Genomic DNA, 27,155 nt, shown 5'->3' with positions numbered 1-27,155 from the left:
TTTTTTTCTTTAATTCAAGTTGTATACTTGAGATCTGACTCTTATGACACCAGTACTAAATTAAAAAGAATATCATATCTTGTGCAAATCATAGATTAAATTTCCTTTTATAAAACTATACATCATCTCTTACGTTTGCCCTATAATCTCTTTCTCATGTATTACAATTTAAAAACATTTAATTAGAATTTATTCTAATTCTGCCCCCTTATCTTCTGGATTATATGTTCACCAATGTTTGTATACCATTTTAAGTGCTTACCCTTCTTGAATTCAATTTCAAGTTTTTCAGGTTGATCAGGAGCTTTCTCTAAATCAGAGGTCATTTGAAACAAACCAGGTGGTCGATGGGTTTTGGGGTTTTCCAGAATTCCTGATTCAAAACTGAAAAGGGGAAAAAAAAAAGAGAGGGCTTTTAACAGATATGTAACACATATCATTCTTGCTCAAGACTATAAGTAAACCAGTAAAACTTGAAATTAAAAGGTGCCAACCATTCCACATCCAGTGCTCAATCATACAATGTACTCTCTTGACACACAGAGGATTCCTTGTCAGTCAGGGAAATTTCTTTGACAGACAGGGAAGTTTCCTTGACAGATGTTTTCTTCGCAAAAAGAAATGACAACAGGAGAGATTTCCTTGCATTTCCGTCACACACATGTTGCTGTAAGTGAGGATGTACATGTACAGTAATACAGTACCTGAGTGCAGTAATACAGTACCTGAGTGCAGTAATACAGTACCTGAGTGCAGTAATACAGTACCCGAGTGCAGTAATACAGTACCTGAGTGCAGTAATACAGTACCTGAGTACAGTAATACAGTACCTGAGTGCAGTAATACAGTACCTGAGTGCAGTAATACAGTACCTGATATGCATCAGATTAGCATCCATACTCCACGGGGATTTGGGCGTCACTGGCAGAGGGATGCCGTGTTGCTGAAATGTTACACAGACCCGTAAAAATTGGAGCCAGTAGGCCTTCACAAATGATCACTGTACAAAGCAAACCTGCTGTTCTGTGAAAAGCAAACTGCCACTAAAATGTGCTTCATTACACTGAGCAGTCCCAGAATTCAGAAGTGATTACAAATACCTTATCATAAGACTAATTTCCTTTATACCTAACCATTTATAGTCCATTAAATTTTTGAATATATATACTTTCATAGAACCTTAATAAACAGAGATATGGCCCATACAGGGATACATGTACATCTGGAGTAAAAACCTCAGTACTGTACATGTACACAGTAGGGTAAGGAAACCAGAAACAAATACAGACATGTACATGATAGGGTGAGGAAACCAGAAAAAAACACACAGACATGTACACAGTAGGGTGAGGAAACCAGAAACAAATACAGACTTGTACATGGTAGGGTGAGGAAACCAGGAACAAACACAGACATGTACATGGTAGGGTGAGGAAATGAGAAGCAAACACACAGACATGTGCATGGTAGGGTGAGGAAACCAGAAACAAACACACAAACATGTACACAGTAGGGTAAGGAAACCAGAAACAAATACAGACATGTACATGATAGGGTGAGGAAACCAGAAAAAACCCACAGACGTGTACACAGTAGGGTGAGGAAACCAGAAAAAAAAACAGACATGTACACAGTAGGGTGAGGAAACCAGAAACAAATACAGACATGTACATGGTAGGGTGAGGAAATCAGAAACAAACACAGACATGTACATGGTAGGGTGAGGAAATGAGAAGCAAACACACAGACATGTGCATGGTAGGGTGAGGAAACCAGAAACAAACACACAAACATGTACACAGTAGGGTGAGGAAACCAGAAAACAAACACAGACATGTACACGGTAGAGTGAGGAAATCAGAAAAAAACCACACAGACATATACAAGGTAGGGTGAGGAAACCAGAAACAAACACACAGACATGTACATGGTAGAGTGAGGAAACCAGAAACAAACACACAGATATGTACATGGTAGAGTGAGGAAACCAGAAACAAACACACAGACATGTACATGGTAGAGTGAGGAAACCAGAAACAAACAAACAGACATGTACACGGTAGAGTGAGGAAACCAGAAACAAACACACAGACATGTACATGTGCAATCAATGAATGATACATGTATTAATTATTTATTTGATTTGATTCGTGTTTTACGCCAAGCTCAAAAATAATTCACTTTTATGCGACGGCGGCCAGCATTCTGGTGGGAGGAATTTGGGCAGAGCCCGAAGGAAACCCACGACCATCAGCAGGCTGCTTGCAGACCTTCTAATGTACATCCGGAGATATACATATATTAAGCTACTTATACACGAACATACTGTATTTTTTCCACTTCAGTCTCCAGCTTGCAGAAACACATTTAATCAGGTTTTTTTTCTACCATGCTAGTGGGTTTTTTTCAGTCTATTCAATTAGCCACTTTCACTGGTCAAAGCTTGTCCACCAATAACTCAATCAATTAACGGTCATCAACACAGAAATGTAAATCTGCAAATTCCTGTGAACAGGACATTAACTGTGGGCCTATTACAGGTTATATTTACTTTTGCATACTCGAACAGTTCATTTCTGCCATGAAACCTGTTGTAAAACTCTGGTTGTTTCCACGGTGCGATAACCTACAACACATAAAATACATCGTCTTTACACCAAACTGTTTTCTACACACGATAAGCAGCCTATTTTAGCGACACCAGTATTTTGATCTGTCTACCCTAATTCTTCAACCTTTTCAATCACCACAGCAACCAATATTTTCAAACATTCCGAGAGAGCTATGGGGTGTAGACAAATGGTGTGAAATTGTTGAAGATTACTTCTTCAATGATCAAAACAACTCATTTCTGGCATGATTTTCATGAAAGTTGTATGCATATTCTACAGAAAAAGTGCTTTGGTGGTTTACAGTAATCTACGCCTTCATGTGATAAAGTAGATGCATTAACTTAACAGCAGTTATCATGTGGTAGGCCTTGGAAAGAGAAACAAAAACCCCAACTTCCCCTTGCTGATACATCTGGCCAAATGCACATTAATTCCTGTCTTTATGCTGGACAAATTGTCCCCACATCCTCATGCTGGAGAAAAAGTTCTCGCATCATTATGCTAGATAAATAGTTCTCACATCCTTATGCTAGGTAAATAGTTCTCACATCCTTATCCTTGATAAAGTTCTCACATCCTTAAGCTAGATAAATAGTTCTCACATCCTTATGCTAGATAAATACTTCTCACATCCTTATGCTAGATAAATAGTTCTCACATCCTTATGCTAGATAAATGCTTCTCACATCCTTATGCTGGATAAATACTATTCACATCCTTATGCTAGATAAATACTTCTCACATCCTTATCAGGGCTTCATTCTTATAAACAGGAGGAGAGCGATAAGTAGCTCTCCTGGTATACATAAGGAGAGTGATGAGGAGAGCTGAATTTCACTCTCCTCAGAGGAGCTGAAGGAGAGTGACTGGAAACAACTAAACTAAAAGCCATAAAGTCGAGTAGCTCTGGGAAGCAAAAAGTACATATTGATTACTGATACACATGTACTTATCTTTTGAATAAATACTCAAACATCCTGAATGTGTGTGTTTTATCTGTTTAAGAAGCAACTAACTAAATGTAGATGAATAAATAAATCTACTTATACCTAAACGTAGCTCAGTAATCATGTCTGTACATTATGACATCCCGTTTTTTGGAACAAGAGTATAAATAAAAATGAGAGACCCTTCAACATCACATGTTGACATTTTTATTTAAGTATGGTACTAACTGGATGCTTTCTTGTAGGCTGGGTCTGCCACCAACCTGAGGATGGTTGTGGGTTTACCCAGCCCGGTTTCTATCCACCATAATGTTGGCCGCTGTTGTGTAAGTGAAATATTCTTGAGTACGGCGTAAAACACCAATCAAACAAATAAATAAATAAATCCTGTAGTCAGTTTTCAGAAGTTTTTCAATGGCACTGTCTATTTGTGGCTGTCTTGGCACAGCGGCAGTAACGCTGGACCGAGATGATCTTGTTTCCGACAGCAGAGACTAGTGCTCCACGACCAGACATGAGATTTTGAAGAAAAGTGTCAGAAGGCACTATGACAATATGTTTGGTAACAAACACTGCACCCGAGATGTATTTGTCCAAATCTTTCTTGGCCTGGCCCAATCCGGACACCAGGCAAGAACTCACTGTGTCACGCACATGTAGCACACCAAACAAGTGACACTTTACCGTCTACATCTGAATGAAATTTTATGTGACAACCCCCCACCCCCACCCCCACCCGTGTTCCACTTGTCAAAAGTTTTACATGTCACAGTTGTGATGGACGCCATTTTCCACACCAAATATGACTCGTACACATTCATATATTCAAATATGACATACATACCCTAACTGGCAAGGTATGCCAGTCTAAACATGATTTCGGGCTGTAATAACTGGTGGTGGGATTCCGGTCTTATCCAATCAGAAGTTTTGTTTAAGTCTGCAAAAACAGCACCTGACCAATGCTTCTGTCCACTGAAAGACTACTATTCAAAGTATCTTAAACCGGCAATAAATATTTTTTTCAATACGGTTAAAGTTTACTGAAACTTCATCTTGACAGAGCTTCAGCGCGTCTCCATTATCAACAGCTGGGTGACGTCATGTTTACTCTAGCTCTCTAATGTCGAAGTTATTTCTGTATTATAGTCAAATCAGTAGCCTATCGCAGAAAAAAGTTGTGGACTTTGGCGATGAAGGTCAAAGTGATAAATAGCATTCTCCAAAATTGGACATACTGGAATGACATTTCCGCCTGGGTATTCCTGGTTCAGGTTCTAGTTTGTGGAGACGTTGTCCTGGTGAATTTAACTCTTTTAAGTGTTTACAAAATTACAATAGATACAGGCTCAATTCTGAAACAACTGGAAATAAATCTAAGCACCGCTGAGGCTGATCTAGGGATTTTATGTTTCAGTTTTGTTGTGGTGGCTTCTAAGATAGCGAGAGAAGACAAAGGAGCCAAACTTAAATTCTTCAATTCTAATAAATTTAAGGGAAAAAAAATTATATAAGAAAAATTCATTAATTTTGAGCATGGTCCGGTCTTCTCATTCCCATTAACCTTCTTCATCCCTAATGCATTTTTCACCGACTCTGATATTCGTTATTTGCAAATTGCTGACTAAACACTAATAAAAATGACCGACACAAAAATGTATTTGTATAATTTGAACAGCGTCTCTTAAGTAGGCCTGGGGTCTTTTGGGGAGACCAAAGCGGTTTGAGCCAAGGCGGTATGCTACTGTCTGACAGAATTTGTGATACTGTCGTTGAATATTACACGGTTTGTAAATCAACTTTTATTCCTGTGGTGGTCCATAAATGATACAAACCTGCCCCACAACACTTTGTGAAATGGCCCTTCGGCAGCACGTAACTAAATCATAAATGATTTCAAAATGATCTCTTATGCAGTAGTTCTGAGTTGTCCTATGTCACTTCATTGGGTGAATAAGTAAGGGCTACATCACAGCTCAGGTCGTGCAATTTGATAACAACGTGTTTGATTGGATAAAATTCTCAAGTTGTCTGCCTCAATTCACACCAGCCATTTGTGCAGTATTCTCAGTTTGTTCTACATGTTATCCGGTGAAATAAAATATGTCATCAAAATAATAAAGTGTGAGACTTTTTTTGAAAGCTTGAGAATCCTGCTTTCGATTGAAACACGTTTTTGCAAGGTGCTTTGTCCTGTAAGAAAGCCCCATGAGAAGGCTATTGATCTGTTGATTCGCAACAGCACAACAGATATATGATTAAGGATACACCAAGATTTTTACAAGGCACGTGATAAAAAGTGTACCTGGATAATAAATCTGGTGCGTAGAGCCGCACAAGAGTGATCATGCTCCTTAAAAACGAGGCCATGCCTTATGCTGGATAAACAGTTCTCACTACTTCCGAATACACAAAGCCAAAAGTGAATTAATCAGCCAAGCATAAACCAAATGATGCTGAACCTACGCAAGTGCAAAAAGAAACATGTTTTTTGGTTGTTTTTTTCTTTTTAGCTTAATGTTGTCCTGTTGGCAATATTTTAGACATTTCATGCCAGACCTGATTCTGGAAATTAGCACACCCTGCTATAAATGTCACATTGGAGCGCTGAGCAAATTTACACGTTGCCGTCAGGTCAACCTAATCTGCCCACCATGTTTACACCGCTTTGTGTTAATGGGAGGCCAGATATGATGCTACAAAGGGCAGACTGGCAGACTGTGGGCACGGCTATTCTGGGGAACAGAGAGGATAAAGAAAATCAATCCCAACCAATACTCTCCGGCTGGCACAGAATCGATACTGATCTCATCCGGGAGTGATTCCTCAAGTTCAAAAAGTAACATGATAGGCGTACATTTAATCAACCTGACCCCACACAGAGGGAAGGGTTTCAGCTTTCTCAACAAGTGATACAATAAGTGTGATTTGAGGTGTCTGCCTCCAACACCCATCAAATCAGGACACATCAGGAACACTTTTACGCCTACAGCTCCTGGTTTCTGGGGTTCAAGTTCTATCGACTGTTTTCTGATTTTTGTCTGATTTTTTTTTCACACTTACATTCTTTAATAATGTGCATCTATGAATCTATTAAATATCTAGGTATTTGTGAAGTCACAATTCTTGCAGGAGTTTGTCTGTTTGTCCATTATCATGTTTAGTTATCCCTTTTTTCTTTATTTTTGTTTCTGTTATTTTGATTTACTCCTATGACATGTATAATACTGGTCACCAAGTACCACAACAATCCTTCTCTTTCAAAGAAATATTCATAAATACAATAACAATACTAGTACGGCTGTACTGACCACAAACACAACCTACATGTACACTGTATGTATTAAAGTATATAGTAACCTGACCTCAAACCTTCCCTGACCCAAGCAGATGCCTATATAGTTTGACACAGGGCTAAAAATTGTAAAAGACGCAGTATAAAAAAATCATGAAGACAAACAATTTCTTAATTCTGACTAGTCTATCTAATCAAGGATAATTTCAGCCATTAGGATAATTAACCGTTCTTCTCACCTGCACTTTGGGGTAGAGGGCATAGCAGGCCAGTTCAAACCGGATCTGATCATTGCCTTTCCCTGTGGCTCCGTGTGAGACATAGTCTGCTCCTTCTTCCTTAGCAACCATTATTTGTGATCTAAAAATCAGACAAACAGAAACTCACTGTTCCAGACTCACTGATAACGAGAGTGGATCTATTTACATATTTAATTGCTGCTGAACACCATACTCAAAATTTATCACTTGTATGGCTGTGAGTTTTACAAGTGGAGGAAAACAAGAGAGACCGGCATAAACCACCTACCCTTGGTAGCTATACTTACAAACTTTCCAACATGGAAAAAAAGATACACAGGCCATACTGATGGAAGACAGCGGTCATCAACAATCATTAGCATGGTTAGAGTGTGTTAACAGCTATACAAGCACGGCTGACCCTTATTCTCACAGAGGCTTCAGAGGCAGTGAAAGTTGGGGACTTTCCCAATTCACATACAAAGGCTTTGCGTGCATTACAAATTGTTCAGTACATTTTTAATAGGCACAGATAGCTATACCTAGCACCTATTTCTGTGCCCTGTATTTAAAAAAAACACAAAAAGAAAGTTATTGAAATAATATGAATACAGAAATCAAGAGTAGCTTATGAAACAGAAAACGATTTAAAGATTTTCTGCCTGAAGTATTGTATTAAATTAAAATATGTACGTAAGATTATAAACGTACAGTGTAGCAAAAATAAAAAAAAATAAAAAAACATGAATCTTCATTTCAATATATTAGAATATGATTGCTATATAATGATTTAAAACAACTTTCTCTGCTTCACCCCTCAGGCCTTCCCCCTCTCACCACATTTACACTACATCTGAAGTACCGGTACCCTATTCACCCTGTCTCCTTTGTACCCTGCCTCCCTCTACCCACATTCTTACCTGGCTATGCAGGGCCTGGCCAGTGCTGTGCCCAGCAAATACCGGTCCTCATACTGACCATTGGCCTGGATAGATGGCCAGATGTAGTCCTCCACAAACTCACGCCGGACATCTAGGATCACTACCTGAATAAAGAGTGAGCGAGTGAGAGCTTGGGGTTTAACGTTGTACTTAACAATTTTTCAGTCATATGACGACGAAGGAATCCTTATGATGTATGTAATGTGCCTCCTTGTTGCAGGACAGATTTCCACCGCTCTTTTATCTAGTGCTGCTTTACTGAGACGACTTAACGAAGGTAAGTAAGCTGCCCTGCTTGAGCCATTATACTGATATGGGTCTACCAGTTGTTGCACTATGCCCTTCATGCTGAACGCCAAGTGAGGAAGTTACAACTTCCTCTTTTAAAGTCTTAGGTGTGAGTCAACCCAGGATTGATCCTGGATCTACCGCTCCCAAAGTGGACTCTGAATAAAGACATACCGGAGACAGACACTCAGGAATATTAAACTTACAAGTATGTAAGGATTTTATGGACAGACGAAACCAGGCAGAGTCTTGTGGAAATAACAGCCCTATTACACCAGGCCTTCATAAATCTCCTGACCTGAAGCTGCAGCTTAAAAGCAAAAGGCGCCAACATTAGATCAAAATGAAGTTTAAAAGGCAAATCTTTTCATTCTTGTGATATGGTGTAACCAAGATACTGCAGTTCAAAGTAAATTGAAATGTGAACATTGGGGTACTTCCACATTATCAGTTTTAACCGACCCGGCATAAGAATTCCAGTCTTAAAAGTGGATTTATAGTTTCACCAAACAAGTCACAAAAAAAGTGGCAATGGACATTAAGCTCTGTTTTCTCCCCTCTTCCGAAATAATTACTACTGTTAGATACACATGTTACTTGTTGTCTTGTCTTTGAACCAGCCAAGAGCTGGACTGCAACAGGCAATCAGATTGGTCAAGGTCACAGAGAGAAAACACACCTTGTGGCACTGACATGACTAAGTCAGCAAGCCGGGAAGCTTCTCCATCTTCCAGCAACACATTAACTATCAATCTCCATCCTTTTGTTATGAAAATATTACATTGTGAACACAGTAGCAAAAGATCTTTATTAAATACTTTAAAATTTATACTTCATTATTTAATTCACAATCATAACTATACCAACAGTTCCAAAGTTGACATATTTAACGTATCTACATGACTGGAATGTCACCCTGAAGATGTCGGGTTAGCAGAGAATACACACAACGGGGCAACCAATAACTCATCTGTAATAATCCCTTTATCTTGAAAGCTACATTGTCAAGCTTAACGTCTTAAGACAACACTCCAGTGATCGAGCCTTGTGACTTCATTTATGAACAAATGCTCGGCAGTTCATAAATTGCAAGCAATCAGTTTGATTAAGGATTGATCCTTGCTGGTTTTCTAGTAATCAGATGAAATAAAAGCAAAGCTTAAATGTGGCGACAAAGGGGATAGTGTCCAACATGTAGCCTGCAAAAATCTTTTATTATACATTGACATGGGTTCATCCAGCTCAGATGTCACTAATACATGTATGCTGCTTTGACTCACCGCAGATGTTTACTTATCCACTGTCAGGCTGTACATGTAAACCAGAAGTTATACCAAAATTCCATTCTGTCAATATTTGCTTGCCACTGACCCTACTGGTGTCGTTGTCTAAAATTATCCCCACTTTATAGTTTTGTTGCGCTCTTGTTTCCGTGACGACGGCTTAAGAATTGCTCTGTGTGTCAATTACTCATGGTAATGGGGGGAATTGCCAGCCCTTATTCTGTCAACTAAACGCTCAATTTCCCGTTCCTATTGATTATGGATTGTGCGAGGTGTTTGAACAAAGTAGCAGGATTTTGACTCTCTCTGCAGGATATCCCAACATGCACCTTAGATTTCTGAAACCGGCTGCTCTCTGAAGAACCATGCGCAATCTGTCTGGATTTAATTCACTGCCATGCCAAGTCAATGATACCCTGCTTATACAATGTCCACTGACCCTTAATATCCCACTCAGGGCCATACTGAAGGGCTTCTACACTACTTATTTGTTTATTTATTTCTAGAATTTCAAGAATATTTCACTTATACGAGGGCGGCAAGCACTATGGTGGGAGGAAACCAGGCAGTGCCTGGCGGAACCCACGACCATCCGCAGGTTGCGCTTCTACATTACAAATTGTTTTAAATACTTTACTTTCAATAGAACATTATGCAGGCAATCTTAAAAAAAAAGTATATGTCTAATGATGTTTTATGCAGTTTATTAACTAACTTTCTGCTAGTAACTTTGCGTGTACTGTAGCATGATGGACACAAGAGGGCTGGTTAGGAAAGGTTGGTCATGCAAAAAAATTAAACATTTTCAATCTGTATATCACCTACATTATAACGGAAAATGTGGGAAAGCAATTCCAATCAGAATGTTCAAACATTGACAATGCTGCCTCACTGGAATACCATGCTTTAGATGCCTGACAGCTATACAGCCAGGACACCTCCCACATTCACCAAATACTGACATACAGACTGACACACGTTAATTGACAAGCACCTGGCCTATCCTCTTTAGCCGAGCATCAAGTGAGTAAAGGGACAGAATCTGCTCCATTATCCAATATTTTAAATGATAAATTACTCCTAAATATACCATAGCTAATCTTTTACTTCAGACAGTTTGACCTTTACCTTAATAGCACCTAATTTTAGTGCTTTTTCTCTGGCAGCTTCAAAGTCCTCCTCTTGACCAATGTTAGCCTGCAGTATAACAAAAAAGTTCTAAGTAAACAGTTAAGTTACATGGTTACATGTAATTAAGACAAATATATTCTTAATATCAAAGCTTTCTTCTTGCTGTTTTATCCAGATCATTATAGCTGTGAGTAACATCACTGTTTTTTCATTGGCTTAATTTTCAAGTCATTTATATACACTACTAAAATTTTAACCGATGCACATTTTTTAATTTCATTTTGGAAACAAAATTACATTGGTCAGATTTGCCAAATTTCAAGGCATGACCTTACAAACAAAAAATACACAACTTAGTGCCTTCAGACTATGCTTGAACAAAAACATGAACCTTGCAAAAACACAAAACGGTTGAAAAATTACCGTAAAGGACTTTTTTGCTTAAATGAAGACGCTCCATCAGCTCAATCAATAATGCATCGCTTGTATACGATGCTGCATTTCGAGAAAATCCTTAATGTTCACGTCACCAAAAATGCTTGACATTTGGTTTGTTTGAAATGTGCAGTTTTTAAGAGCTGCTTACATTTTGCCATCAAAATGTCACATGTTATAATACCACAGCACGTAGGTGCTCTGTCATGTTTGTGATAAACAATTGACTGACTAGATTTATATACTTATTTGATTGGTGTTTTACGCCGTACTCAAGAATATTCCATTTATACGACGGCTGCCAGCATTATGGTGGGAGGAAACCGGGCAGAGGCCTGGGGGAAACCCACGACCATCTGCAGGTTGCTGACAACACCTTCCCATGAACGGTCCTGACTTTAGAGCTGTGGAGTGCTAAAGTTCTGAATTCAAGCCTGCTACCTCATTGCTTAAGGCCCAACAATTCACTAGTGACATCTGACCAATCAGAGTAGTACATAAGCCGAATCATGATGGTCCAGCCATGAGAGCACGTGCAATGTGTTATTCAACAACATAAATGTACAAGCTCATTTTCTATACATCTGACTTATTTTTCAACAGGTGTAAATCCAAGTCCCATTTTAATTAGTACAACTTTAGTCATATCCTGATCTGTTTCAGTTGGTATCATAATTTTTAAAAGAGCAATGTGTACATATATACATCTATACTAATATATATATCTTTATTTTTTTATATACATGTATATAGAACTTCGATTAACTGAAATTTTCACACAGGCACATATGGTGGAAGACAGTTTAAAGGTGGAGAGGGTGGTGTGAGGTGGTGGGGGCTTGATTGGGCTGGCAAACCAGTTCACAAGTTACTAATGAACCTATGGTTGACCGGCATGCACTCAATGCTCAGTTTGGTGAAATAAAGGCAACTAGGCAAATGCATGGCCCTTAACGAACATACATGTACAGCCACAACTATATGAATGCCACCGGCCCATTTACATTGTCACCGAGGTAAAACGGTAAGAGTGTGGTACAAATGTACAAATTCCATGGCCAATGTTGGAATTGAACTCACAATTCTGTATATAGTTTTAATTATCTGTGTGCAAAACCAAGACTTTGAGATGCTAGACAGCTGGAGGTGTCTGGAAATCGATTTACACGTTTTTTGATTCTTCACATATATCCATTATACTTTTATATGCTAAATGGTCTACAGAGCACGTGTGTGCAAAGGCCTTCAGTTTGCTGGACGTCATTAAACTGTTTCCACCTTTGATTTGTATTATTTATTTCTTTCCTTTTTTCATGTATTTTTTTTTTTTTTTGTTTATGACGCCACCGTGTCAGCATACGGATACATGAATGTTATGACACCTTGATAGAGCAGGCTATTAAGTCTGCAAGTCATCTATTTTCTGTATATTTAATGTACAGCGTCAGATTTTTGTCTAAACTACACTAAGAGCAACTACACTAAGAGCAGCTGCATTTCAAAATGTCCACAGCCATATATTCTTTTTTGATTCCTGCATGCAGCTATAGAAGTTTGCAGTATTTTTATGCCTGTGTTCAGTAGAAAAAAAAAAACTCAAATGATTAATATCCAATTGCGCAAAATATATTCCATTCACTATGTCTGCTTTGACAACATAATTCCAGCAAGATGATCTCAGAGGGAACTCAATTTCGGTTTCCACTGTAATTAGCCCAGTACTACGTTGAGCTCACCAAGAAGGCAACAACATCAAAGCCTTGTTCAATCAGCCAGACAAGAATACAGGATGTGTCCAGTCCACCGCTGTATGCCAACACAACGCGCTTCTTTCCTACGTCCGTCATTCTTGATGATCAGTTTTCCAGAAGTTATATCCAGTCTGGAAGTAGAAATACAAGCACATGTTCAGACTTCTGCTTCAAAAGTCACACGTTTGTTTTATTTTACATGCCGTATATCTATTTAATAAATTATTCAATTATTATCAGAGTGGATAGAAGAATGCTTGAGTGAGGAAGTGCTTTTTGCGGAGCTCCGGCAGTGCCCAGCAGCGGCCAGCAATGTTGAGTGAACAGACGTTACCCTACACACTGGGACCTGCTTTATACCACCATGCCAAACAAAGCCTCAGAAATCGGACAACACTGATAAAAGCCTTAGATCTACAACAAGAACCACCCCCATGCCACCAAAGCCTCAGAAAATCGGACAACCCTAACAAAAGTCTTAGATCTACTACAAGAAAAGAAACAAAGGTCTAAACTGCAGTGACCTTGACGACGAGGGTGAAGTGACAGTTGAGACTGAAGGGGTCGTTGAACAACCCGAGGAAGACAAAAGGTTGCGAGATTTTATGATGAATTCGGTGAGTGACGTTCAACAAACTCTATACAAGGTACATGCATCTCAGCAAAGTTTACTCGAGCGCCTCTCTCAACTTGAAAGAACTCAACAGTCTCTCTCATTTCTAGCCTACAGCACACTCACTGTATTGTTCAAAATCATGGATGGAGTGCAGAAGAGTCACGCTGAGGAAATCAAAAAACTTAAATCCAAATACAGTCTTAAATATAGTCTGGGATATAATTTACGTTTCGGAGGAATTGATGAAAAATCTCATGAAAATGCTTTCCAGATTGTAAAGTCTGTTAATGAAGACAAGCTGGAACTGACGGACATCAATACTGAAAACGCACACCGTGTCGGAAAACAAAGAGAGGGTCAAAATCGCCATATTTTGGCTAAATTCTTGTACCGTCCCCAGCTATGGGAAGTTTTATTTAAAGCCAAGGAACTTCTGAAAGACTCATCTTCATTTGTAACTGAAGATCTGACCCCCGAAGACAGGCGTCGAAAGAACAATGCTAAAGATATAACAGATACTACATGGAAGGTGCGTTTTGTGCGAGGAAAACTGTTTGTTGACAATAAGGAAGTGTCTATCCCCCGAGAACTAACTATTCACTCGCTAGGTATCCAAACATATGCCCCCTCCCTTCGTTTCCCAATTGTTAACTCTAGACAATGTGCAGCTGCATATTAATCAGCATATATTGGATAAACTGGATGTTATAATTTTAACACTTTTCTTGAACGGCATATTTTCTCTGTGTATTTTATCTTAACTGTATATATATATATATATATATATATATATATATATATATATATATATATATGTTCATGTAATAGAGGTATATACATGCAGAACTACCCTGATGTAAGCAAGTGTACGTGTACCCATGAAGGCCTGTTGCATTACCTGGTGGTATAGGGTAGCTGATGGTAGCTCCCTCAATATAGCACACCACACTTTCCTAAAACTAGTTTGCATGCACGCTGATTTCGTGCTCCTTTCACAAGTTCTTCCTGAAAGACTGTGTACAGTGAAAACTGGTCTGACCTTTTATGAATTGTGCCATGACACGGCTCGTGACCCCCCCATGTCGTAGCCACAGAGCTTGCACGCTTTTTCAAACCCCTCATGTTAATTACATCCACTTACCTTGTCGTGTGACTTGTAGAAAATCCTACACAACCCTATGGTTAAGTTTTGTTTTTTGTGTATATATTGTGGCTCTTTTACAAATCGGCTTTTCACTTTCTTTTGTATTCGTTATGTATCTTTTTTAATGTATTACTTCTCAATGTGTACTTTACACCTGTAATTAACACTCATCCCGGCTTTTTTATGTGGAATAATTGTACAGAATCATTCGCATATTACTCAACTAAATATGGATAATGACACAGACTCTTTTATGCCTGTTCCACCTCACAATTCATTCCCCCACCTGCCATTCCATGATGTTCCCTACATAACACCTACTTCATCATCAACTGCCTCGTCCACCATCCCAACGTATAATCCTGATATTATTGACCAGATCTGCTTCAATCAAATTGAACTGAATGACGCATCTAAAACACATTGATGACAACGAACATGAAATTGCCTATTGGGGTAATTTAGACTCTCACATGTCCAACTACTACAGCCCTGAAAGTTTTACTCAACACCTAGAAACCCTCGAATATGATAATCAAAATCAGCTTTCAACCTTTCATTTAAATTCCTGAAGCTTAGCAAAAAATTTTGACGAAATTACAGGCTTTATCCATACTCTCAATGTTAACTTTTCAGTCCTTGGATTTTCGGAAAGCTAACCAAATGCTTCTATTTTATGCCAGGCTACACCTTATATTCTGCCTCCCAAGATAAATGGAAGGGAGGAGGTGTTTCACTCTTTGTCAATAGCTCTTTTGAGTCTTGCAAGATACGCAATGATCTTTCTTTTTTCGCTGGAGATTGTGGATAGGAGTCTTTATTTGTGGAGACCGCTGCTCCGTTAAATGTCTATGTTGTTGGAATTATTTATCGCCCTCCAGGCAAAAACGTGTCTTTTTAATGAAAAACTAAGCTCAGCCCTTCGTAATATACCTGCAAACAAAAAATGTATTATCTTGGATGACTTCAATATAGACTTATTCAAGTGTGATAGCCATTTACCATCAAAAGATTTTTTGAACTAATGAAGAGTCATCACCTTTTTCCTTCTATTACAAAACCTACTCAAGTATGTTCTCGCTCTGCTACCCTTATAGATAACATCTTCACAAACTTGCATGCTCAATGCAATTTCTCCGGTATATTTTTAACGGATATATCTGACCATTTCGAAAGAAACATCAACTTACTCTTTTTGAAAAAAGATTCCGCAACAAGTCAATCTGTTTAAAGACAATATTCAAAATACAGACTGGCATGACGTTCTATCATCGGATAGTGTTAATGAGGCTTTATCCTGTTTTACTGGGAAATTATCCATAACAACTCCCTTTGCACATATGGTTAAGTTGTCCCTTATGTTGGGTTGTATGCCGTCTACATTGAAATCTGCAAAAATTACCCCCATTTTTAAATGTGGTGACGCCAATGACGCCAAAGTGGTCTCTAGTTAATAACTTCATAAAAGCTACATGTAGTCCAAAGAAACACTTACCAATGCATGTTTTGATCACCACGATATGGAGGAAATTCCATATTTCTGATGTGGCGTTATTAGCCATTATTCAATCGTTCCACTGCATGTTGACAGAAGGCAAGTGGTCTCTAGTTAATAACTTCATACAATCTACATGTAGTCCAAAGAAAGCCATGAAAGCAGAGGACAAATTTGTTCTCATCAACAGAATTCAAACTCTGATGATTAAACATTTACAGGTGTCTCCGTTCTTCTGCTGTTCGTCCAAGCATTCTGACGTGATCCCTCCCACATCTTAACACAAGTTGTGGGTGATGTAAGACAATGTAAGTCTGTCTAAGATAATTGGCTGTACAGCAGGTGGCAGCATTGATACTCACAGTCATCCTATTGTGTTACCTTACTCTGATATGCATGTATAAATCAAGAATCAGCATTCACAGTACAAACTAAAAGACAGGAAAACTACAGACAACATTTCAAATGGATGTAATTAGAAATTTCCAGCTGTGATGAACAAACAAAACAAGGTCTGCAATAAATATAATCAGTCTACCCGAATATTACCACTATGTACATGTATCTCGTGAACCTGGAATCATCCGGGACTCAGGAAACCCACGTTGAGGGTGAGCTAACAGAAACGCCAGAAGACCAGGGAACTGGGGTGCCAGTCACTTGATCAATGGCAATGATTAGTGTGGCGAATGTGGGAAGCATGTGAAGCTTCCTGACAATTAGGCGTTTTAATCTGAATGAAAGCAATAAAATATTAATTCGTAAGCACTCAAGCTAAGGATGACTAACGGCACGCACCAGAATGCTATTTCTAAAGCATTATGTTGAAACTAGTGAGATTTGGAAGACTAATTAAAAATGAACTGAAAAGGTTTCTGACCTTAAACTGAAAATTCTATCATTAAATCAAACAAGTCTGTAATCTAAAAATATCATGGCTTATTTTCCTTAGATTAGTGACATCAAATCTGTTGAAAATGACCAGAGTACATTGATCTCTCTTTCCGCAATGTTACATACAAAAAAATCATATTTTTATTTAAAGTCATGAATGATGAGGGCCACCATTTAAAAAATAAAAACATTTAAAACCTGTAACCCCACAAAACTAAACATCAACAATATAAAATAAGTCAAAAAATTCTTGAGCTGGTCATTAAACATCAATCAGTCAATCAATATAGTAAAAATGATATGAAAATATATTGCCATCAATTTGACCAGCTGTACAAACCTTGAATACGGAGAACAGACAAGCCTGTATAGCTGGATGTCTCCAGATCGGTAGTTAGCCCTTGTTGGCATGGACACATCACACTGATGTGTAACACAGAGCAGCTAACTTTATATACAGCCTGCTTCTGTGTGACCAAGATAAAGCTGACCCATGTACCCACGTGATCTGAAGTTGGCCATCACGATTCTAACCCACAACACATGAACATGTAATACACACTTCCAGCTGTCTTTATTATCGTGACTTAATTTCTATTTGAATTGTCACAGGAAAAGTCAACCACAGGGTCATTGTGACTTGTACATGTACATATTAACTGTTATTAATTATTTTATTGTACTTTAAATGAAAAGACTGTTAATAATATAACCCTAGTTATTCTGGATGAAGAGTGGAAACAGACCACACCCATGGCCATTTTTATTTTCTCCCTTTCTTATCTACTTGGTAAGTGGATAAAGCAGCAAAATATAGAACATTCATTTTCTAGCCAGTTAAGAGGATTATCAGGGATTACGGGCTTCAGCATAAGAGGTTTATAAAAATAATTTTCGTCTGGCAGTAACAAAATTTACCTATATCCTATACAAATGAAAAATCATCTATTAAGGAAACTAGAACACATCAGGGGTGAAATCTGAATATTTCTCTAACCAAGGCAGGCATATTTTCTTGAACATCCTGAACAGCTGGATTAACTTAGTCAAGGGAAGGGGGGGGGGTAGCTTAATACTGACGGGGATTAGCTTAATACTGAGGGAGATAACATCTGCTGTGAATAGACATGCCTCTGGTAAATGTTTACTGTACATCTTCAACCTTTGCAACCTCCAGAGCGCTTTTTTCCAGTAGAATCTATGCATACATTTATTATGAAAATGACACCAAAAATGTTTTTTTGTGTCACTAAAGCAGCTGTGTAAATTACTTCCCTACACCCAACAGTTCTCTCAGAATGTTAGAAAATACTGGTCGCAGTCGTGCTTGGAAAGATCAAAGAATGAATGCTTCCTGCCACCATTTGTCTATAGCCTGTACAGCAATGTTTGTGCACACTTCTACACTCTATAACCTGTACAGCATTGCTAGTGCAGACTTCTGCACTCTATAACCCATACAGCAATGTTTGTGCACACTTCTGCACTCTATAACCTGTACAGCAGTGTTTGTGCACACTTCTGCACTCTATAACCTGTGCAGCAATGTTTGTGCACACTTCTGCTCTCTATAACATGTACAGCAATGTTTGTGCACACTTCTGCCCTCTATAACCTGTACAGCAATGTTTGTGCACACTTCTGCCCTCTATAACCTGTACAGCAATGTTTACGCACACTTCTGCCCTCTATAACCTGTAAAGCAATGTTTGTGCACTTCTGCCCTCTATAACCTGTACAGCAATGTTTGTGCACACTTCTGCCCTCTATAACCTGTACAGCAATGTTTGTGCACACTTCTGCCCTCTATAACCTGCACAGCAATGTTTGTGCACACTTCTGCTCTGTATACCCGTACTGCAATGCTTATGCAGACTTCTGCCCTCTATAGCCTGTACAGCAATGTTTGTGCACACTTCTGCCTTGTATAACCTGTACAGCAATGTTTGTGCACACTTCTGTCCTGTATAATCTGTACAGCAATGTTTGTGCACACTTCTGCCCTGAATAACCTGTACAGCAATGTTTGTGCACACTTCTGCCCTCTATAACCTGTACAGCAATGTTTGTGCACACTTCTGCTCTGTATAACCCGTACTGCAATGCTTATGCAGACTTCTGCCCATTCAGGGGCAATCTGGAGCTTACATACAAGTTTAGGCAACAGCCAATATAAGCCTTTATGATCATTCCTGACAGGGTGCCACCCTGGGAAGGGTTTATAAACACATTGCAGGAGACTCTGCTCACAACTCTCAAGATAAAAGATCGTGCAATTAATGCTTTATAAAAAATATAATCTTTAAAATTTTACACAAGTAGGCTCAATTATTTACATTTTGACATGAGCTTTTAGAATTCTTCAATAAAATTAATTTGTAAACTCATCAATGACAGATTTTGTTACAAGAGACTCTTCCAGACTGTTCTTGTGAAATACTTTCATTTCTTGTTTCTTTTTCAACATAATGCTTAGAAATTTGGCATGCATGTAAGTGAATACTTAACCTTTCAAAGCTTCGAAGACATTAAAAATTTATTAAAATTTTAAATTTAAATGACAGAAAAATTTAAGATTACTATTAGAGATCTGTGGGACCACTGCTTACATGTAGTTTAAATAGTAGACTATTAAATGGGACTATCAAATTTTGAAAATTTAAATGTATTCATCTAGTATTTTGATTTTATTTGATTGGTGTTTTACGCCGTACTTATACGACAGCGGCGGGCATTATGGTGGGTGGAAACCGGGCAGAGCCCGGGGGAAACCCACGACCATCCGCAGGTTGTCGCCAGACCTTCCCACGTACGGTCGGAGAGGAAGCCAGCATGAGCTGGACTTGAACTCACAGCGACCGTATTGGTGAGACTGCTTGGTCATCACGCTGCGCTAGTGCGCTAACCAAATGAGCCACGGAGGCCCCCCATCTAGCATAATATACAAACCTATATACACACATTGTGTACCTTTAAATGGTGATATGACCATGTTTATATTTACCATACTAAATTACTACATCTTAGAGGTTATGCCTGTAGCTGAACAGATACTGTATTCTGTTACACTCCACGTTTATATATAGGACAAAATCATGAGGAGGGGGGTCACGCTACAACAATACACCCAGACATATGAACCCTTGCTCTGCACTCAGCAGCAGATGTAGGCTAGTAGATAAACACAATTTACTTACAGTACAAGCAGTGTAATTTTCCTCTTTTTTTTACTTTTTTTTTTTTTTGTTGGTCATGAATTAAGTTCTTAAGTCGTATATAGACCAAAGTTGCATGGTGCCCAGACATGTACATCAGAGTACACTTAATTAACAAAACTCTGGGGGCCAAAATACCATTGCAAGTTTGAATGTGTAACAATGACGAATAAGTACCAGAGCAGACGTTTGATAAGATAATTCGCATCCAACAGCACAAAGCGTTAGAAAGGCAGAATTCCTAGACAACAGCTTGTTAATCACGATGTGGATTTTGGACATATAAAGGGTGTCTTCCTGGATTTATCTATAATGCACAAAGTCTTCCTGACTAGATTTTCTGTCCGCTTGAAATCTTCCTGGATTTGCTGGTCAATGCTTAAGTGGGTTTTTCGTACACATGAAGTCTTCACAGATTTGCTGGTCAATGCCTGGGTTAAGTGGGTTTGCTGTACACATGAATTCTTCACAGATTTGTTGGTCAATGTCTGGGTTAAATGCTTTTGCTGTACACATGAAGTCTTCACAGATTTGCTGGTCAATGCCTGGGTTAAGTGTTTTTGCTGTACATATGAAGTCTTCACAGATTTGCTGATCAATGTCTGGGTTAAGTGGGTTTGCTGTACACATGAAGTCTTCACAGATTTGGTGGTCAATGTCTGGGTTAAGTGGGTTTGCTGTACACATGAAGTCTTCACAAATTTGCTGGTCAATGCCTGGGTTAAATGCTTTTGCTGTACATATGAAGTCTTCACAGATTTGCTGGTCAATGTCTGGGTTAAGTGGGTTTGCTGTACATATGAAGTCTTCACAGATTTGTTGGTCAATGTCTGGGTTAAGTGCTTTTGCTGTACATATGAAGTCTTCACAAAATGCCTGGGTTAAGTGGGTTTGTGGTACATATGAAGTCTTCACAGATTTGCTGGTCAATGTCTGTGTTAAGTGGGTTTGTGGTACATATGAAATCTTCCCGAATTTGCTGGTCAATGTCTGCGTTAAGTGGGTTTGCTGTACATATGAAATCTTCCTGGATTTTCTGGTCAATGGCGGAGTAGTGGGTTTACTGTACACATGAGGTACAAGTACGTTTTCCTGGATTTGCTTGTCAATACTAGAGTTGAGTGGGTTTGCTGTTCTTGAATTTGCTGGTCAATGACTGAGTAGTGGGTATGCTATACACATGAAGTTTTCCTGGATCTGCTGGTCAGTGGGTGTGGAGTGGGTTTGCTGTGCACATGAGGTTTTCCTGGATCTGCTGGTCAGTGGGTGTGGAGTGGGTTTGCTGTACATACAAATCGTCGGTCAGTGGTTGAGTAGTCCGTTTGCTGTACACCATAAGTCTTCCTTGATTTACTGGTCAGTGACTGAGTAATGAGTTTGCTGTACATCTGAAATCTTTACTGGTCAGTGGCACAGTAGTGAGTTTTCTGTACACCTCAAGTCTAACTGGATTTACTGGTCAGTGGTTGAGCAGTGGGTTTGTTGTACACCTGAAGTCTTCGTGGATTTACTGGTCAGTGGTTGAGCAGTGGGTTTGCTGTACACCTGAAGTCTTCCTGGATTTACTGGTCAATGGTTAAGTTGTCGGTTTGTTGTACACATGAAGTTTTCCTGGATTTGCTGGTCAATGCCAGAGCAGTGGGTTTGCTGTACACCTGAAGTCTTCCTGGATTTACTGGTCAATGCCAGAGCAGTGGGTTTGTTGTACACCTGAAGTCTTTCTGGAGTTACTGGTCAATTCCAGAGCAGTGGGTTTGCTGTACACCTGAAGTCTTTCTGGATTTACTGGTCAATGTCAGAGCAGTGGGTTTGCTGTACACCTGAAGTCTTCCTGGATTTACTGGTCAATGCCAGAGCAGTGGGTTTGTTGTACACCTGAAGTCTTTCTGGAGTTACTGGTCAATTCCAGAGCAGTGGGTTTGCTGTACACCTGAAGTCTTTCTGGATTTACTGGTCAATGCCAGAGCAGTGGGTTTGCTGTACACCTGAAGTCTTCCTGGATTTACTGGTCAATGCCAGAGCAGTGGGTTTGTTGTACACCTGAAGTCTTTCTGGAGTTACTGGTCAATTCCAGAGCAGTGGGTTTGCTGTACACCTGAAGTCTTCCTGGATTTACTGGTCAATGGCTAAGTAGTCGGTCTGCTGTACACATGAAGTTTTCCTGGATTTGCTGGTCAATGCCAGAGCAGTGGGTTTGCTGTACATCTGAAGTCTTCCTGGATTTACTGGTCAATGCCAGAGCAGTGGGTTTGCTGTACACCTGAAGTCTTCCTGGATTTACTCATTATTGGCTGAGTAGTGGGTGTGCGGCACACCTGAATCAACTTCGTGGATTTACTGATCAATGGCTGAGTAATGGGTTTACTGCATAGTACACCTGAAGTCTTGCTGGATTTACTGGTCAATGCCAGAGCAGTGGGTTTGCTGTACACCTGAAGTCTTCCTGGATTTACTGGTCAATGGCTGAGTAGTCGGTCTGCTGTACACATGAAGTTTTCCTGGATTTGCTGGTCAATGCCAGAGCAGTGGGTTTGCTGTACACCTGAAGTCTTCCTGGATTTGCTGGTCAATGCCAGAGCAGTGGGTTTGCTGTACCCCTGAAGTCTTCCTGGATTTACTCATTACTGGCTGAGTAGTGGGTGTGCGGCACACCTGAATCAACTTCGTGGATTTACTGATCAATGGCTGAGTAATGGGTTTACTGCATAGTACACCTGAAGTCTTGCTGGATTTACTGGTCAATGCCAGAGCAGTGGGTTTGCTGTACACCTGAAGTCTTCCTGGATTTACTGGTCAATGGCTGAGTAGTCGGTCTGCTGTACACATGAAGTTTTCCTGGATTTGCTGGTCAATGCCAGAGCAGTGGGTTTGCTGTACACCTGAAGTCTTCCTGGATTTGCTGGTCAATGCCAGAGCAGTGGGTTTGCTGTACACCTGAAGTCTTCCTGGATTTACTGGTCAATGCCAGAGCAGTGGGTTTGCTGTACACCTGAAGTCTTGCTGGATTTACTGGTCAATGCCAGAGCAGTGGTTTGCTGTACCCCTGAAGTCTTCCTGGATTTACTCATTATTGGCTGAGTAGTGGGTGTGCGGCACACCTGAATCAACTTCGTGGATTTGCTGATCAATGACTGAGTAGTGGGTTTACTGTACAGTACACATGAAGTCTTCTACGATTTACTCATCAATGGCTGAGTAGTGGGTGTGCAGCACACCTGAATCAACTTCGTGGATTTGCTGATCAATGGCTGAGTAGTGGGTTTACTGTACAGTACACATGCTGTCTTCCTGGATTTGCTTATCAATATGCAAATCTGCTGTTGGCATGAAATAAGTCAGCCTAGATTGGCTGATTAAACAATGTCTGCCCTAGTGAACTTGCTGTACACATTATAGTTTTGTTGAACCATCAGTTTCTAATTAATTTGCTTGATGACGCAGTGCATTTGCTAAAAACGTACATACGCCTTAATTACTGGACAGCCGCCTATTACTCTTGAATTAATTTGCATGTTTCTTAACTGGTCTAAAGCTTTGATCTTCTGACAAATCCACAGGCGTCCTATGTATGTCCATCTTGTTGCCAATTAAGATATGCTCAGTATTTATTCATTTGATTGGTGTTTTACGCCGTACTCAAGAATATTTCACTTATACGACAGTGGCCAGCACTACAGTGGGCGGAAACCGGGCACAGCCGGGGGGAAACCCACACACATCCACAGGTTGCTGGCAGACCTTCCCACGTACAGCTGGAGAGGAAGCCAGCATAAGCTGGACTTGAACTCACAGTGACCGCATTGGTGAGGGACTCCTGGGTCGTTATGCTGCACTAGCGCGCTAACCAACAGATATACCGAGTAACCTGGAGATCAGTTTCATTGTTTTCTATATTTGCCAGCGTGTGTATACATATTTTCTGATGTAATTAACCCGTAGTGGCCGGGTCCTGTGGATCTAGGCTAGTTTTAAAACATGTACCTACACGCTATATTTCAGCCTGCACAAACCAAGGTCAACCATTACAACTATGGTACCATATGTTCAGGAAATCAATTCCATGTGCCTAAATTACAGCCGTTCACACTTCTTCTAACACACCATGAACATTAGTATGCTCGGTGAGCCAAATCACGAACAAGACAGCAGTGCCTTTGTTATACCTGTAATGTATTTCTCGATGACTTGCCACATATTAGCCTCTGTGTGAGTTTCAAATGTTTACAATATCTGCAGAACTGTAAAAAAAATCCCAAAAGAGCCGCGTGCAAAAAAAACACCGGTTTCAACTGCCAAAACCAACTTCAACACTGCTTTTTCTTCCCATCCTGCATTTGTTATTCACTCCACACCATTGCTATTCACTCCACACCATTGCCAGTCACTCCACACCATTGCTATTCACTCCACATTTTTGGTTTGCTCCACTTCATTGCTGCTTACACCAAGTTTTTGTTATTTTTACTCTGCATTTTGCTATTCACTGCAATTTTATGTAATCTTATATCCCACTCTTAGAAATCTACTGTACAGCATGTGTCTGACTCATAATCCCCTAACAAAACCTACAAGGCAAACAACTCTGCAAGCCACATATTTGGTATATTTTTGGTGATATATTTCATCATTCTTGTGTACTCAACTCACCAGATCTCTGCAGCCTATATATATACAGAATCAATGATGCAAAGAGTCAGTTTAACAGCAAAACCTGAAACTTCCAATGAATTAACACACTTTGTTTCACAACCAAACTAAGTCACTATTTACATGTATACATCTTTTAAACAGATTTTACAATCAACCATCAGAAATATAGCAACAAATCCCTCCATACTTGACCCAGAATTGACTTCCTGAAAAAGTGACATAATAACAGGCTCACTTATAAATCATTTCAACCGCTTATAAATGTGAGTATATTTTTTACATTTGGAAATGTTCTGATGCAATATGAGGTGGTCGGTAAAATAGCATAGGAGCAGGTGACAGGGAAGAAAGAATCAAGTGTGATTCACCTAATATATGTATATGTTCTCTCTCTCTATATATGCATATATGCATACATGTACTTGATTACACTTTGCAAGTTAGACTGGTTGGTTTAAGACTGAGTGTCTTCTATTATATACGTAAAATTCAAATATCTGACATGTCTGTGAACCTAATTAACCCTCTGGCATGGACACACACACACATATATGTATATATATATATATCACTCAGTGCAAATCTGAAGACTAACACTTTAAAAAGTGTGACGATTAAAAAAATTATGTTAAATTTAACTATGCGAAATTGTCCGGTTTGAGTGTTAACTGTTTAAACAACAACCCAAGCATGACCACATGAAATTGGAATGACTGAGCTCACTCTACGTAGCGGTAGGCCTACGTGAAGACTCATAGACTAAAATGCATGCATGCATGCATGAGACCGTAAAGAAAAATTGCATCATCCGGTCTAATCACCGGCTTCGCTATAATACACTCAGCGTGCTGTCACGATCGTATGCCACCTTTGGTGCTGAACATGATATGATACAGAATAAGTGTGTACGAAATATCAGAATAATTCATCAAGATGCCGTTATAAACATACTTAGGCCCTATCCTCTGAAATACACCTCTTTGGTATCAGTACCAACGATGCAAACTTACCGGGATTTTCTGTTTACAAAACCACGTGTCCTCCCCGCTAGCTCCGCTGTTATCTGCGCGAGACTCCGTGGTGACAGGGAAGCGGCCAGCATCACGTGGTGCGACGCATTATGAATAAACATGTTACAGTGGCATATGATGACTGATACTGGGTCTGTGCAGCCTCAGCTGTTAGTTAATTTTAAAATATAACTTTTAATTCAGGGGCTGATTTACAGTGCTGGTGGGGCGCGGGGGGAGGGGGGGGGTTGAGAGAGGAAGAAAATTTTTTTTTCCATTTGTAACAATATACATTAAAGGTCTCCATTGAACTTGCCGTGAGTTTTCACAGCAAATAAATTCCATACATGTAATGCACAACTTTCTTTCTACACGCGGTATAGCAATATAGTGGGATGCGGTATAGTACTTTAGTACTTGTATATTTATCTGCATGGAATAGCCTATCTATCGGTGTAGCCCATATCTTGAACATAAAGCGGAAAACTTTGGTATCAAAATTCTCTTCCTTTATTGCATTGATCCTCTAGAAGCTTTGACATCTGAAGAAAAAAAGCAGATTTACGTAGCGGTATACAGCATAATCCGAGCGTGAGTTTTAATTTCTGTGCGACATATAAATTATTAGATAAATATGATCATTACTTATTCAAATAGATTAAGTGGCTATATGACTGATTGTTATTTATCTATAAATGCATCTGGCTAAATACACCGCTTTGGCTACTGTGGGCCCACGGGTTTTCTTTTTCTTCTCATACATAACGTGAAATCAGAAAGTACTTAAAATTATATTATGAATTTTGAAATTCTTTATAAACTTTCAATTAGATCAGGCTCTTTTACGAAACCTTAACATGGTGAAAAAACTTCCCCACAGACGTACATCTGCGTGTGCTGCCATGTAAAAGTCGGAGCCCTGACTCCTAAACCCGGTGCACAGACTTTAAGCCTTTTAAATGTTTTGTCAGTTTTCCCCTCTGAACTCTTTTACAAACTCGAACATACAACAATCTAGGTTCGTGGTGCTTCCGTGACCTACGCTATGCTTGGAGCCTCACCTTAAGTGTTGGGATAAGCTGTTAAACCATTTAGTTAAACTGTTTTCTACGCAATATATTATGGCAGGCAGGCAGGGTTATGACGGACACAGCAAACGATACGATTGCATGAAAATACAGAAGTATATGCTCTATATATACCGCACAA

At 39.4% G+C, this 27,155-nt stretch overlaps 1 protein-coding gene across 1 annotated transcript in view; it reads right to left on the bottom strand.

The window, feature by feature from the left end:
- LOC135480211 (argininosuccinate synthase-like) overlaps nucleotides 1-25,990 on the bottom strand; it is a 33,400-nt gene extending 7,410 nt beyond the window's left edge. The window contains exons 1-8 of the mRNA XM_064759984.1: nucleotides 25,947-25,990; nucleotides 12,908-13,053; nucleotides 10,734-10,802; nucleotides 8,014-8,138; nucleotides 7,094-7,214; nucleotides 2,552-2,626; nucleotides 873-943; nucleotides 263-384 (exon numbers count right to left, since the gene is read on the bottom strand). Coding sequence (XP_064616054.1) covers nucleotides 263-384; nucleotides 873-943; nucleotides 2,552-2,626; nucleotides 7,094-7,214; nucleotides 8,014-8,138; nucleotides 10,734-10,802; nucleotides 12,908-13,018 — 694 coding nt within the window. The 5' untranslated portion in view covers nucleotides 13,019-13,053; nucleotides 25,947-25,990. The remainder of the gene's footprint in view (nucleotides 1-262; nucleotides 385-872; nucleotides 944-2,551; nucleotides 2,627-7,093; nucleotides 7,215-8,013; nucleotides 8,139-10,733; nucleotides 10,803-12,907; nucleotides 13,054-25,946) is intronic.
- Between the last annotated feature and the right edge of the window lie 1,165 nt (nucleotides 25,991-27,155).

This window comes from Liolophura sinensis, chromosome 13 (genome assembly GCF_032854445.1).
Source record: "Liolophura sinensis isolate JHLJ2023 chromosome 13, CUHK_Ljap_v2, whole genome shotgun sequence".
In the NCBI taxonomy this organism is placed as follows: Eukaryota; Metazoa; Mollusca; class Polyplacophora; order Chitonida; family Chitonidae; genus Liolophura; species Liolophura sinensis.
The sequence above is the reverse complement of the archived record's forward strand: the minus strand, read 5'-3'. Positions and strand labels throughout refer to the sequence as shown.